Raw genomic sequence first — 12,677 nt, 5'->3', positions numbered from 1 at the left:
CTTCATAAGAGGAAATGGAGGATAGGCTCTGAGAGATTAATTTACTTGTCCAAGGTCACACAGTGTTGGAGCAGCTTACAAGAACCAAATTATCTCATGTCAAATCTTAACCTTCAATCGCTAAGCTGTTAATAGACTTACCTGTAAGATTTTTTGGTTGTAAGTCCTCTAATGTTTTTCAAATATTTTTTTTCAAGTATTTTTATCTTGGAGGAAAAAGCCTTATAGTCAACCTCTCTGCTGCCTCTTTTTCATAGTGTTGACCAGAGAACAGGTGGTGCTTGTATACTCTTAACTGCCAGGTATTTGGGAAACTTAAGGGGCGAGAAGCCAAGTCCCAAGGGAATGGGGGACATTTTTGAAGAAACAATAGCAACCCGACACAAGGCCAGACTATAAAATTCCAGGGCATAAATAGCTGATCCATTGCCAAGGGAAGCAGTTTGTTTTTTCACCTTCTCTTTGCTTTTCTCCACTATTTCCAAGGGTCTTTAGTTAGTCGTGCCTAGCTAGCCCACTGGCTCCAAAAGGCCGGAATATCTAATTTTTATTCTACACCCATAGCCTCCTAGCCCCATACGGTCTTTTCTTGCCTTCTCTTTTACATGCTTTTCACTTCTTCACTCTTGGCGGAGAATCTATACATGGCGGTTTTCGTTGCATTCTATCGCCATATGGACTAGGTTCCCTTATGGCGACCTTGACAGACACCAGGGTGGGAGGCCCGGGGGAGGGGAAAGGCGGTCAGCGCTGGGAGAGAAACCTTCAGATAGCTGTGAGGAGGCGCCACAAGGAGGAGGCGACCACCGAGCTCCACTCAGCGTTCAGTTTTTAAAAAGATTGACAGGAAGTGTACCAACTGTCTTTGCTCTAGCGTCTTGCGCGGTCTCGCGAGATACGGACGTCCATGTGGAGGGGGTGTCAAAGGCTCCGCTCTGAGTGGGGGATGGGAATATCTGTGGCGCAATCATTGCGCGAGATTGGGCCATGGTCGCTGGGGCCATGCTTATATCTCGCGATATTTCAGCTGCTCCTGTCTGGAACTAGAGGCAGCTTCTCGCGAGAGCCCGTGCTGAGAGCTCTGTGAGACCCCGTGTGTTTGTGTGTGTATGTGTGTTGGTGGATGTGAGTACGGGGAAGCAGCGGCCGCCATTTCAGAGAGCTTGCTGAAGCTGTCGCAGGGGTGGATCCTGAGCTGCCGAAGCCGCCGTCCTGAACTTCCGCGCGGGCTCCTTTAATCCCATTGTTTCTTTTAGATTCGCTCGGGCCTATCCGCCCTCGGAGCCCGAAATTCGGGCTGGGCGGAACCTCGGCCTGGGCCTAGCGGCTTAACAGTAGCAACAGCGGCAGCAGCAGCAGCCCCCCTCTTTCCGAATACAAGCATCCCAGGGGCCCGAAAGCCCGCACAGGTAAGGAGATGTCGCAGGCCTGTGTATTGTCAGAGCTTTTCAGAGATCTGGTTTTCGTCTGGTTTGAGGGGCACTCCTTAGGCGGTCTTTAACGACTCCGGGGGGCGGGGGGGGGGGCTCGAGAAATCGGCTCCATTTCGGCGACCGCGCCCTTATTTTCCGGTCGTATAGATTTCATGGTTCTTGGGTGGCAGGGACTCCAGAGAGGCTTCGGGCGGATGGCGACCGTTTCCTTCCAGGCCTGGCCGGCTGCGACCTCCCAACATGGCGCCAGCCGAACGCTACCATGGCACACAACCCCTCCCAACCGAGGGAGTTTCCCTTTGCCCCTAAAATGGCAGCGCGGGTTTTGCGCGGAAAGAGGCGCTCTTACTCGCGCGCGGGTTCTGTTTTTGCAGTTAATTGTGGGCTTTTTTTTTAATCGTACATTTAATGTATTTCCGTGTGTTCAGTCTTGGAGACATTTCAGATTTAATTACTAAGCCTGGTAAAGTGCATTCTGCCACTTTAGTCATTCCAGGGCTTTTTGAAGGTTTTTCTGAAGTTTCGGAGTTTGTCGCATAAGGAGGAGACTGATCGGAATTGAAAAATGTTTACTCACTGAATTACCTTTCTTATTTTCTAGACGTTTAGAGAAAATGGCAGACGATATTGATATTGAAGCAATGCTTGAGGCTCCTTACAAGAAGGTGAGAAAAAACATGTCGGTGAGGTTTATATATTTCTTAATTTAGCATTATCACGAAACTACTGCTGAAATGTAAACTAACCTCCCCGGAGCCCTCTTGATTTATCTTATCAGAGATGCATTACGTGTAACTTAGAAAAGTAAATATATGCTATTGATGTAATAATATTGTGCAGTAGTTTCACTTCAGCGTGATGAATAAATGCCCATCTATCTCTCTTTGTAGACTTGCCTAACGATATCTCACCTCTACTCCCATGAATTCACCTTTGATTCCAGTGTGAACTGTCAATCATAAGGTAGTAATTGAGTGACTTATCGCTGTACCGTGGTCCCCTAGGTAAAATGACTCAACTAAGAATTACCAGCTCCAGTTTGGTATAGCAAAAAGGTGAATGTAGTGGTTTGGGAAAATAGCAGGGGTCCAAGAATAACAAAGCATAACCAGTCTGTGGCAAGCAAATCTTTAAGTTTTACAAGAAATGGGTGAGATTTAAAATTTTTTTATATATATATATATATGACTGGTGATAGTAAATAATGAAACAGGCAGGTGATGATCTGCTCAGTTAAAAATTACTGAAATTCTTGGATCCCTGAATAGAAAAATTTTTTAAAGCAAAGGAGGCAGTATCACAACTTAGAGTCACTTGATGACTGTTTTACTGTGCTCCGTGTTGTTTTATTTTTAATCAGTCCCTGCCATAATATTTCACACTAAAAGCTACAAAGGAATTATTTTGGCTAGTAGTATAGTCTGACCCATTTCAGTATCACAGTAAAAGTAAAGTGTCTTTTCATTCTTTCACCAGTTGGTGGTGAAAATAGCAGTATGCATGCATTATCACTGGTGTCGCAAACTGTAAGCTTTGAGTTGTTAGCACTTATACTTCTATAACTGATGTGATCAAACTTTAAAAATAAACATTGCGCTAAACCTTTTGAAATAATACATCTGTTTTTGGAGTGTATAGCACGACCATGTGGTACCAATTTGGAAGAATTCTTTTTAGTTTAAATAGTGTATGTAGTTTTATAATGCTTAGACTCGAAGAACTACTTTCTGTTTTAATGTTAAGATTCTTGTGTCTTAGTTTAACATGGATGTAATTCCATGTAAACAGGTATGGAAGTAGGAAATGTTTAGGCTGGACTGGTGGATTATTAATTGACTTTCTTGGGTTCTTGGGAGTCAACATTACTAAAGCAGTGTGAATCCCTGTTTGCTTCAGGGCGAGATGTGTGACAGAGGTGGCATCAAGCTCTTACAGTCCCAACCCTCCAACGGAAATGGGCGAAGATCTCAGGAATGGCATCGGTCACAGGAAATCGATAGTGGCTGGCTGCTAGCATGGCCACTTGGGGCTTAGGCAGAAATAGAGCCATGGTACTGACCAAAGGGACCATAGCACATGGAATAAAACTCAAAACAGGACTTCATTCATGTTTTATAGAAATTCTATTTAACCACTTCAACCCTGTAAATCTGGATAACTTAATATCTAACTATATAAGAAAGTAAAATTTAACATGTTAATATGCATTTTTATTTTTGTATCTTGATGACTTAATTGTAAGCAACAAAGTGGTTAAACACATACCCATCTAAATTTTTTTATAGCCTTCCATGTTAAACTATAAACAAGTAATTAGTTTTAAAATTGTTTTGTATTTTCTTATTCCTATTCCCTTTACCCTTTGACAACTTGAAATGTTACCACTTCGTCCTCATGATGTTCTTCTATCAACCCTGCTTAGGATGAGAACAAGTTGAGCAGTGCTAACGGCCATGAAGAACGTAGCAAAAAGTAAGTTAAAAGAAGGGACCTGGGGTGGGGGGACCCTTAATGCGATTGAGATCTTAAGTTGTGTTCCTGTGGCTGTAGCATCAAACTAAAAGTTCTCTTCAGAAGCTTTTTCCTTGTCTCTCTTAGAAAAGTCGTTCTTTACCTTCTGAAGGGATGAGAAACTATTTGAGGATATGGATTCTCTCCGTAGATTTCAGGATACAGTTTCAGGGACCTTTTGGGCACCTTCCCCTCCAAGTCTGTCCATGACAATCTGGATAAGAGTTCCTGTATTAGAGTTTGTCTTTTGTCTTAAATTTATAAACTTCGGCTTAATATTTTGGTGGTGTGTTATCAACAAATAACCAGCCCATGGAAAATACTGTTTGCTCTAAATCACAAGAGTCAGAGCTGTGAATTATATTGATGCTCCTTGCTGCTTAAAGGCCCTTTTTGTAGCAACATTATAGCATACTTAAGTACTTTTAGCCTTTAACGTGGCTTTTGAGGTTTTAAGCTTTTTAAACTCTAACAGACTTAAATATTGAAAATGGAGTTTTTTAAAAAATTGTGCATATTAATGCAATTTACTAGGTTAAATGTGTAACCCATAACAATGAACTCTGCTACAGACTAGTATAGAGTATATGGTAAGTCTCAGTGACTGTATAAGCCAGAACCACTTTATAAAGTCAGATCCTATTTTTGGAGTATTCTTTTCTGCTCTAAAAATTAGTGATTCTTAACATCATGTGGTCATGTTACAAGCATTAAATTGTTTTAGTAGCCTATTTTGTGATGTCATTAAAATAATCTGTCATGTACATGACGCCATCTAATGAAAAACAGTAATAAAATGATAACATAGCCACTTACTTTTTTTTTTTTTTTTTTGGCTCTTTTCCTAATAAGAGCTCAAAATGCTTTATAATACGCTACCTCAACATCCTCACAACTTTGTTAGGTAGGTTGATGAGAAAATTCTTAGGTTGGATTATGCAGGCTTTGTTACGCTGGTTTTTTTAATTCTTAAAATTCCCCTAAATGTAGTAATGGATTTAAAATGATGCAGTTTGTAGAAAATGTCTTACTTTTTTTTGTTGTTGTTCAAAGTTGGGTAGAGGATCTGTTACAGTCTAATCACAACAAATTGTGGGAATTAATCACATGAGGTTTAGTCTTGAATTGTTATGGTTTAAGGTAATCAACCAATTATTGCATGGTTTAATGTCACCTGGTTTTAGACGTTTTACCAAAGTAAGTTTCCTAATTAACGGTTTTAAATTACCCAATTCGTAATGAAAACCTAGGAAGGAGTATCCACATAGATTGAAATTATCCAATCTAAGTATCAGCCCTGTTGGGTGGGTAAAGATCTCATCCTAAGTGCCAAAACAATGAGGACATGCACTTTGGGCACAGAGTTTTCTTTGTTCGACCATTCTCAGATGTCACTCCTTGCTACTAACTCGATCTCCAGTTTATACTTGTTTTCATTCTGCATCTAAGCTCATTAAGGCTACCAAGCTTTTATAGGAAATTTAGCATCAAGCTCTCTGACTGATGCTTTGTGGCCTTTATTTAATGTAAGTAGTCTTGTGACACTGAATAAAAGAATGGAAAATTTTCTTTCATTGGCTATGGGATAGCCAATTTAAGGGAACGTCCTTTTGAAACATCCCAACTACCATCTAGTATCTTTTTAAATGTACAAATTATTTCTGTCATACTTCTCATTCTCAGTTACAGCTGTTTAAATAAACGGCTTTTTTGTTCAATCAGGAACTTGTCACCCATTTTTCTAAAGGGAATTGATCTTTCAAGTTAATTTCAAAGTTATCTAGAAGAAAATTTGTATTTAAGGTTAGATAAAATGTAAAACAAATAGAGTGTTCTGTGCTTTAGTGTTCTGCATAAATTCTCTTAAAGGAAAGTGCCATGTTGCATTTTTCATCCTAAAACTTCATTGTCTTAAAAGCAGTTGAGTGTTGGGATATAGTTTTAAGGTAGTAGGAAAATGCACATTCTGAGAAACTGAGTTTACCAACTAGTAAATGTTTTCTTTAAAAATAGTTCTGATTCTCAATACGTACACTCAGTTGTATTCTGGTAGTAGCGGAAGGAACTAAGTTAAATATAACACAAATGGGTTATCAATTAGCCTTCTTTCTGAAGAGCTATACCCCTGAGTTTGGCAAGACCTCAAAGTATACCTTTTAAGTATCTGAGCTTGCCTTCATGGGAGTACGATTTGTTAGTGTAACCATTTTTGGAAAATCTAAACCAGCGTCCATTTAGTTAAGCTCTTTAGGAAATACTCAAAAAGGATAGCAATAAAATGACACAGTTGAAATATATTGGCTACTGTGTGTGGATTATCTATAAATTTTGGAATAAATGACTTTTCTATTTTTTTTTCTTATTTTCCAGAGTACTTTGCATTTAAATTTTAGATCTTCTTACATGGAAGAGGTCAAATCCAGTTATAGCAAAACACCTTTACAGCAGAGGCCATATAACCAAAAAGTCCAAAGGCCCAGCCCAGTGGACCATTTACTTCAATGATGTTCAGTACAAAATTCCACTGCCACTAAAGACTTTGGAAAGTCCCTTTTAAGTTGTAACAGGATTTGACTATTAGTGTGGATTTTGATAACTCTTCTTTAGTTAACTTAATGTTCTTTCAAGCTGCATTTTGTTATAGAGAAGAATACTGCTTTCTTAAATTTTTGTCTGGGCTTTTATGAAGAGGATCGTGCTTCTGAATGTCTTATTAGTATGTTGCTGTGTTTTTACCTGTCTGGGGTTGCCTTCAGATGTGGGTGGGGACTCATTTGTAAAAAGTTCTAGGAAGACTTTCAGTTGAAGTTAGCTCTCCGATTTTCCAGTCTTTTCTTTGGCAGAATAAGTTTTGGGCCTAAAAAAAGGTAGATTGGGAGGTTGGCTGCCTCTCTGCTGTGGGCTTTCTATGAGCAGAGCAATACTTTGTCTGTCCTTTGTGGGCGATGGAGTTACTTTGTCCCCTGATTGATTATATGTAGGACTTCTGATTATAGCTATCTCACAGAATTCATAGGCTAAGACATAGTGTCAGGTGTTTCAGGCAACAAAGTTGGAATGTAATCTGTTGCCCTTCTGGGCATTGCTTTGATGACTTCTATATAAATAATGAGTGTAGCCTAATTTTCTGTCATGTGCTACCTAGCATATACATTTCTGACAGTCAGGTGGATTATCTTGAAATTTTAGACAAAGTTTCTGCCTCCTTGGAAAGCTCTACATCTCCTTGTGATTGGAGTGTGGGTTTCAAGATTCCAGAAGGTGGGTGTCTTCATTTTCTATTTTCAATGCACTCTAAGATGACCTGCTTACAGGTTCTCTGAGGCAGACTTCAGTTGCTCTTTTGCTAACTTTGCTTTGATAAGGACTAAAGAGTTTAAATTTTCCAAATGATGTAGAGTTGTCACAATGTTTAATTATCTTTTTAGCCACTACAAATTGACATTTTAGCGGAGTAAGTTTATTTTTAAATGTCTTTGAATTTATATTGAAATATCTGAAGGCACCTCTAAAATTTGGGTGATGACAGATACAGATGGTAAGATTTAATTATGAAATGAATGGGTGGTATACTGTGAGGAATACAGAAATGAACAGAAAGATATGACTGACTGGCTTTTTTACTTTTCAGAGTTTGAGATACTATAAAGATTGATAAAGGTGTTGATCCTTGTTTTTGATTGCACCCCACAGGCTTGTATAAACTGGCATGCTCCATTTTCTGGTGTACTCATTATAACTTTAAATAGATATATCTGAAAAGGTCACAAAAGTTCTAGGTGTGTCAGAATGCATGTCATTGCATTAGTTTTATTGTTCTTTGTCAGTACTTGTAAGTTTGCCCATGAAAACCAAAGTATTGATGCTTGTATGACCCTTTGAAGTAGAAAATATTCGTATGTGTAGATTGGGTCAAAATTGGCTCACATAAAGGAAGTTAGTGGTTTTAATGAAAAATTTTTTATATGACCCACTATTACTTAAATGTTAATATATTCTACTGTAACTTTGATTTTTATTGCTGTATCTAGTGGATTACAGTAATAACTCGTTGGCCAGTTACATGTTGGTCAAACGGTTTAAAAGTTCAGGTTTTTATCTACCTCCCAACAAATGATTTCATTGTTAAAGCTGTAACTGACTCTCAGGTCTCTGGAGCGATCATTATATTTCCTGCTCTCAACTGATTGTCAACTGACTGCTGATTTTCAGTAGTAGAAGGCAAAGGTGGGGTGCTATTAACCTTACCTAGGAATTATTTTTCCATAAGTATGATTATGTATCATTGTATAATAGTAGAAATAGCAAGATAAACTTACAAAAAGATTTAAAAGATTTCTGACCATAAAAGGAAGTATATTTTGACAGTTTCTTAAACCAGCAAGATAATGGTAATTTTTTTTCTTCTCAGGAGGAAAAAAAGCAAGAGCAGAAGTCGTAGTCATGAACGAAAAAGAAGCAAAAGTAAGGAACGGAAACGAAGTAGAGATAGAGAAAGGAAAAAGAGCAAAAGCCGTGAAAGGAAGCGAAGTAGGAGTAAAGAAAGGAGACGGAGCCGCTCAAGAAGTCGAGATCGCAGATTCAGAGGCCGCTACAGAAGTCCTTAGTATGTAACTATAATTATGATGATTTTGGTTTAAGAGTCATTCTCTGGGTATCCAGAAAACAATTAAACCTGTGTAATTTACATTGTAAAATTTGTTTTTCGATGTGACTAGTTAAAAAGCATTAAATAAGGATATTGGCATTGAAAAGACTAGCAAAGTAGAAATATAGTGTGTGGACCAATACTTTCGTTTTACTAGGCATACAGATTATTTTTTGTTACTCCATCTAAAATATTTTAACTGTATGCCAGTCTAAACTAGACCAAAGCACTAGAGTGCTTAAAAGACTTGATACTGTAGTGCCAAGTATTTGAAAGCTTAAAAGGTATGTGAGCTATTTCAGATACTCTTTGCTGAACATAATTTAAAATTTTTAAAGCCCAAATAGATAAGTTATAAATACATATAATTAGTGAAATATGTAATTTGGCTGTTTTTCAGCTGAAATGACAGATCCTTTGTGAATTTGGTGTTTGCTCCTTGATAATGATGAATTTGGGGGCTCATCACATATTTAAGGTTTTTAAAAATAGTAAAATACTAAAGTGCTTTGAAATCACTATGGAAATTTGGTTTAACAAATTGGAAACATGTTCTATTATGTCATTTAAAAAGCTATGTTAAGTTTGGAAGGAACGTACCTACAATTCTTAGGCAAGGATTGAATCTAGCAGTCCTTAGCCCTTTTTAACCTTGTTCTTCTTAATGAATATATTGTTGTAAACTGTGGGGGAATGTATTAAAATTAGCACTCATAATTAGCACTTGAATGGTTGGAATTGGACTTGAAAGACAAACAGACCTGAATAAGAGTTTTGACTCTTCTACTTGGACAAGTTAACACTCTCAGCTTTAGTTTTCTCATCTTTTAAGAAAGAGGTAACAACTGACAGATGAACTTTAATGAGTATTGAATCAACAAGAGAATGAAAATAAAGGACCCACAATACTTAACTACTACTCATGAAATGCTTGGGTATTATTTGCGGCCATTAAAGTTAGTAACACTTTGGGTTCTGATTCTGGCTCTTTAACCTTTAAATAAAAAGGATTGAACTCCTTGTTCTCTAAGTTCCTCCTAGCTGCTTATTTCACAAACATTTAAGAGCTGAAAGAGGACCACAGTGTTTTAATTCCGAATGATTAATAATACTTTTTTGGTCTAATTTACTAAGACTTACCATATTTGTTTTTACCAGAATTAAATAGGAGGAAAGGGATTACCTTAATAAATTCTGTATTATTTATCTCTTGTTTTAGTGATAAATATTTGAAGTCGGCCTATAATCCTGGTTTGACTTAAAAATGATTTAGTTCTTATGTGTAGTTTCATGTGATCTTTAATTTATTCAGTAAATTTATATTCTTAATTGTGACTATTAGTCTGAATTGTGAAGGACCCAATTAATACAAAATTTTACTTGGAGATGCTTGGGTGTTGGCAGGTATACTTAGAGTCCATGAAAATGAGTCCAAATGTGGATCACATATCACTAGATACTTTGATTTTGCTACCGTTCTTGAAAAGGAGAGTAGGATGAGCACTAAGGGACATCTGACCTGTCCCTTTAAGTTAATTTGGTATTTCAAAATTTAAAAAAAGGCCCCCAAACTATTAGGCCTTTTTAGAATTCAGAATAAAACTGGATCTTAGGAAAATGTTATGATGTCTTTTGAAAATATTCCTTTATTATTTAGTCAAGTTGACAAAAAATTTTTGAAATACTAATTTATTTCCTTTACATCTTTACTACGGAATATTTTGTCACAAAGAAGTGAAGTATGACACAAATTGCTTTCATGCAGTCTCTGAGATGTACTGTTAAATGGAATAGTTGGGAGTTTCATGATAAGAAAGAATTAGTCCCCTTTTAAAAATTCCTCAAACAAGAAAACATTATGTATGAATTTTGTGTATGTACAAATATATAAATACATAAATTCCTGGGAACGGATCTGCAAAGATACACACCAAATTGTTAACTGTAGTTATCCTGGTGTGAGGGAAATTCAGGGTGATTTATTTTCACTTTAAAAAAATATCCTCAGGAATGTATTCATAAATGTGTAATTAAGAAAAAACAATAGACTGAAAATGATAGAATTTTCAGAATCTTAACAATATTGAGGCTGTAACCTTTGGTCTCGGCACCTCTCAGTGGTCCAGGATGGATAACTATAAGAGCAGTTGCCTGGGATAGAGTTAAGAAAAAAAAAGTCTTTAATTTCCTCTTCATAATTGAGGTGGAAAAAATCAGCCTAAACAATGTTAAACTTGCTGGAGAGCGCATGAACTCGATCTTAGCAAGACCCTAACCCTGTAACTAGTGTAATTTTGTGTTTCCTTTTTAGCTCCGGACCAAAATTTAACAGTGCCATCCGAGGAAAGATTGGGTTGCCTCATAGCATCAAATTAAGGTTTTTAAACATACTTCTGAATTGTTTAAATTGTTTTTCAAGGAACTAATGTGGTGTACTTGTTTGGGTAATTTCTGAAACTTTTTAACTTTGCAGCAGACGACGCTCTCGAAGCAAAAGTCCATTCAGAAAAGACAAGAGTCCCGTGAGGTAGCTGTTGTCCCTTTTTTTTTTATCTTTAGCACTTTCAGCTTTTGTAAAGCTTTTGCAACTTATGCTACTGTTAAATTTATTAATATTTAGTAATTTGGACTATGTTAAATCAATGTGGATGTTTAAATTTTCATTTTAATTTTCTATAAGAACGGAGCAGTGATTACAATTTTAAGGTATAAGGTCCTACATGTGCTCTTAAATCCCTTTTAAATAATGGTAACTATAGAAAACTTGAAATAGACTTGCCTCTGCTTATCTTTGGAATTAATAAATTTTGAGTTACTAAAATACCCTCATGGGAAAATTGGTTGTACAGTCATGAGTTTTATTAATCTGGCTCTCTCTACTGAGATAAAGTATTTAATTTCCAAAATCTTAACCAAGTTGACTTGTTTCTTAGTAGTAGTCTTGTTATCAAATGTTTGTGAGTTATTTTCCTCTTAAATATAAGAGTCACTTATGAAGCCTACCATTTATTTTGGCTTAAGGAAAATTTTGATAAATGGCAGCATTGTTTACTGATACTCTTTCTGGCTTCCCTTAAAGGGCACCTTCTAACTTAGAGTTCCTTATTTGGTATATTTTAATTCTAGAATTTGATGTGAAAACCTTAATGATTTTAAAAGCTCTTTTTTTGTAACCTACTGAGCTTTTTTACATTCTTTAATATTTACTCTTGTAAGAAAATCCCCTTTTCTCATTTTCTGGATGTAGTTTAGCTTTGTACCTCTGTTTTATAGTTTCAGATTACCTGCTGATTTACCAAGGAAATGTACCAGAATTTTGTAGGTGGAATATTTCAAAAGGACCTTTCTGAAAAGGTCCAGAATGTGGATAAGAGCATGTTTCTGCTTTTATCCTTAGGGTTTCACTTAGAACCTTAACCTTTAGTGATGTTTTTTAATAAGTAACATTAATAGGACTTCTATTTTTTTTCCATGAAATTAAGTTTCATCTCACACTCTTTTACTTGAGCACTTTAGTTTCCTCTATATAATAAGAAGTGCTCTTGATCTTCAAGGCTATCTGTAAAAATGAATAAATTGAATCCCACTACTGGTATTTATTTAATTTCCTGCTTTTCATTTTTGATTCGTATATGGGTATTGTTTCTGTATTTTATAACCATCAAGAAACATTGCTTTGGATACTAAATTTGTAGAGTCTGTAAGCCTTGATAGAATAAACAACCATGATTCCATATATATCTTATCTCAATTTGTTAAATTCAGGGGAAAAATCAGACTAAAATAGTTCTCACCATCTCAAGTTGGTCATCTATGATTGTCAAACTTTATTTGCCTTCATGGTCTTATGGTTACTTCCTGGTCTTACGGTTTTGTTATGGAAAGTCATCCTTTCCACTAATTTGGACCATTCTGACATTGTAGCTAGTAAGTGGTTATTTTCTGTGACTATTCTTAAACTCTCAGGCTTTGGATTGGTCTTTCATTATTCTGCAGAAATTAAAATTTGTAAGATTGAGATGCTAATGGACTTTTGTCCTGATACCATGTAAGATATTAGAAGAAGAAACATTAAATATCTTGTT

The 12,677-nt window shown here is 36.5% G+C and overlaps 1 protein-coding gene across 7 annotated transcripts in view; it reads left to right on the top strand.

Moving 5' to 3' along the window:
* Positions 1–1,098: 1,098 nt before the first annotated feature.
* The window catches only part of RBM39 (RNA binding motif protein 39), a 31,224-nt gene continuing 19,645 nt past the window's right edge, over positions 1,099–12,677 (top strand). For 2 of the 7 annotated variants that reach the window (XM_035006220.1, XM_035006219.1), the window contains exons 1-6: positions 1,099–1,409; positions 2,035–2,098; positions 3,856–3,905; positions 8,356–8,550; positions 10,904–10,969; positions 11,066–11,119. In XM_035006220.1, coding sequence (XP_034862111.1) covers positions 2,048–2,098; positions 3,856–3,905; positions 8,356–8,550; positions 10,904–10,969; positions 11,066–11,119 — 416 coding nt within the window. In that variant the 5' untranslated portion in view covers positions 1,099–1,409; positions 2,035–2,047. Of the gene's footprint in view, positions 1,410–2,034; positions 3,906–7,133; positions 7,206–8,355; positions 8,551–10,903; positions 10,970–11,065; positions 11,120–12,677 lie in introns of all 7 variants that reach the window. The other 5 variants (XM_035006222.1, XM_035006221.1, XM_035006224.1 and 2 more) reach the window with 4 other exon arrangements.

The sequence above is a fragment of the Mirounga leonina genome, unplaced genomic scaffold, assembly GCF_011800145.1.
Source record: "Mirounga leonina isolate KUSES-001 unplaced genomic scaffold, KU_Mleo_1.0 Mir_150, whole genome shotgun sequence".
NCBI classification, from domain to species: Eukaryota; Metazoa; Chordata; class Mammalia; order Carnivora; family Phocidae; genus Mirounga; species Mirounga leonina.
The sequence above is the reverse complement of the archived record's forward strand: the minus strand, read 5'-3'. Positions and strand labels throughout refer to the sequence as shown.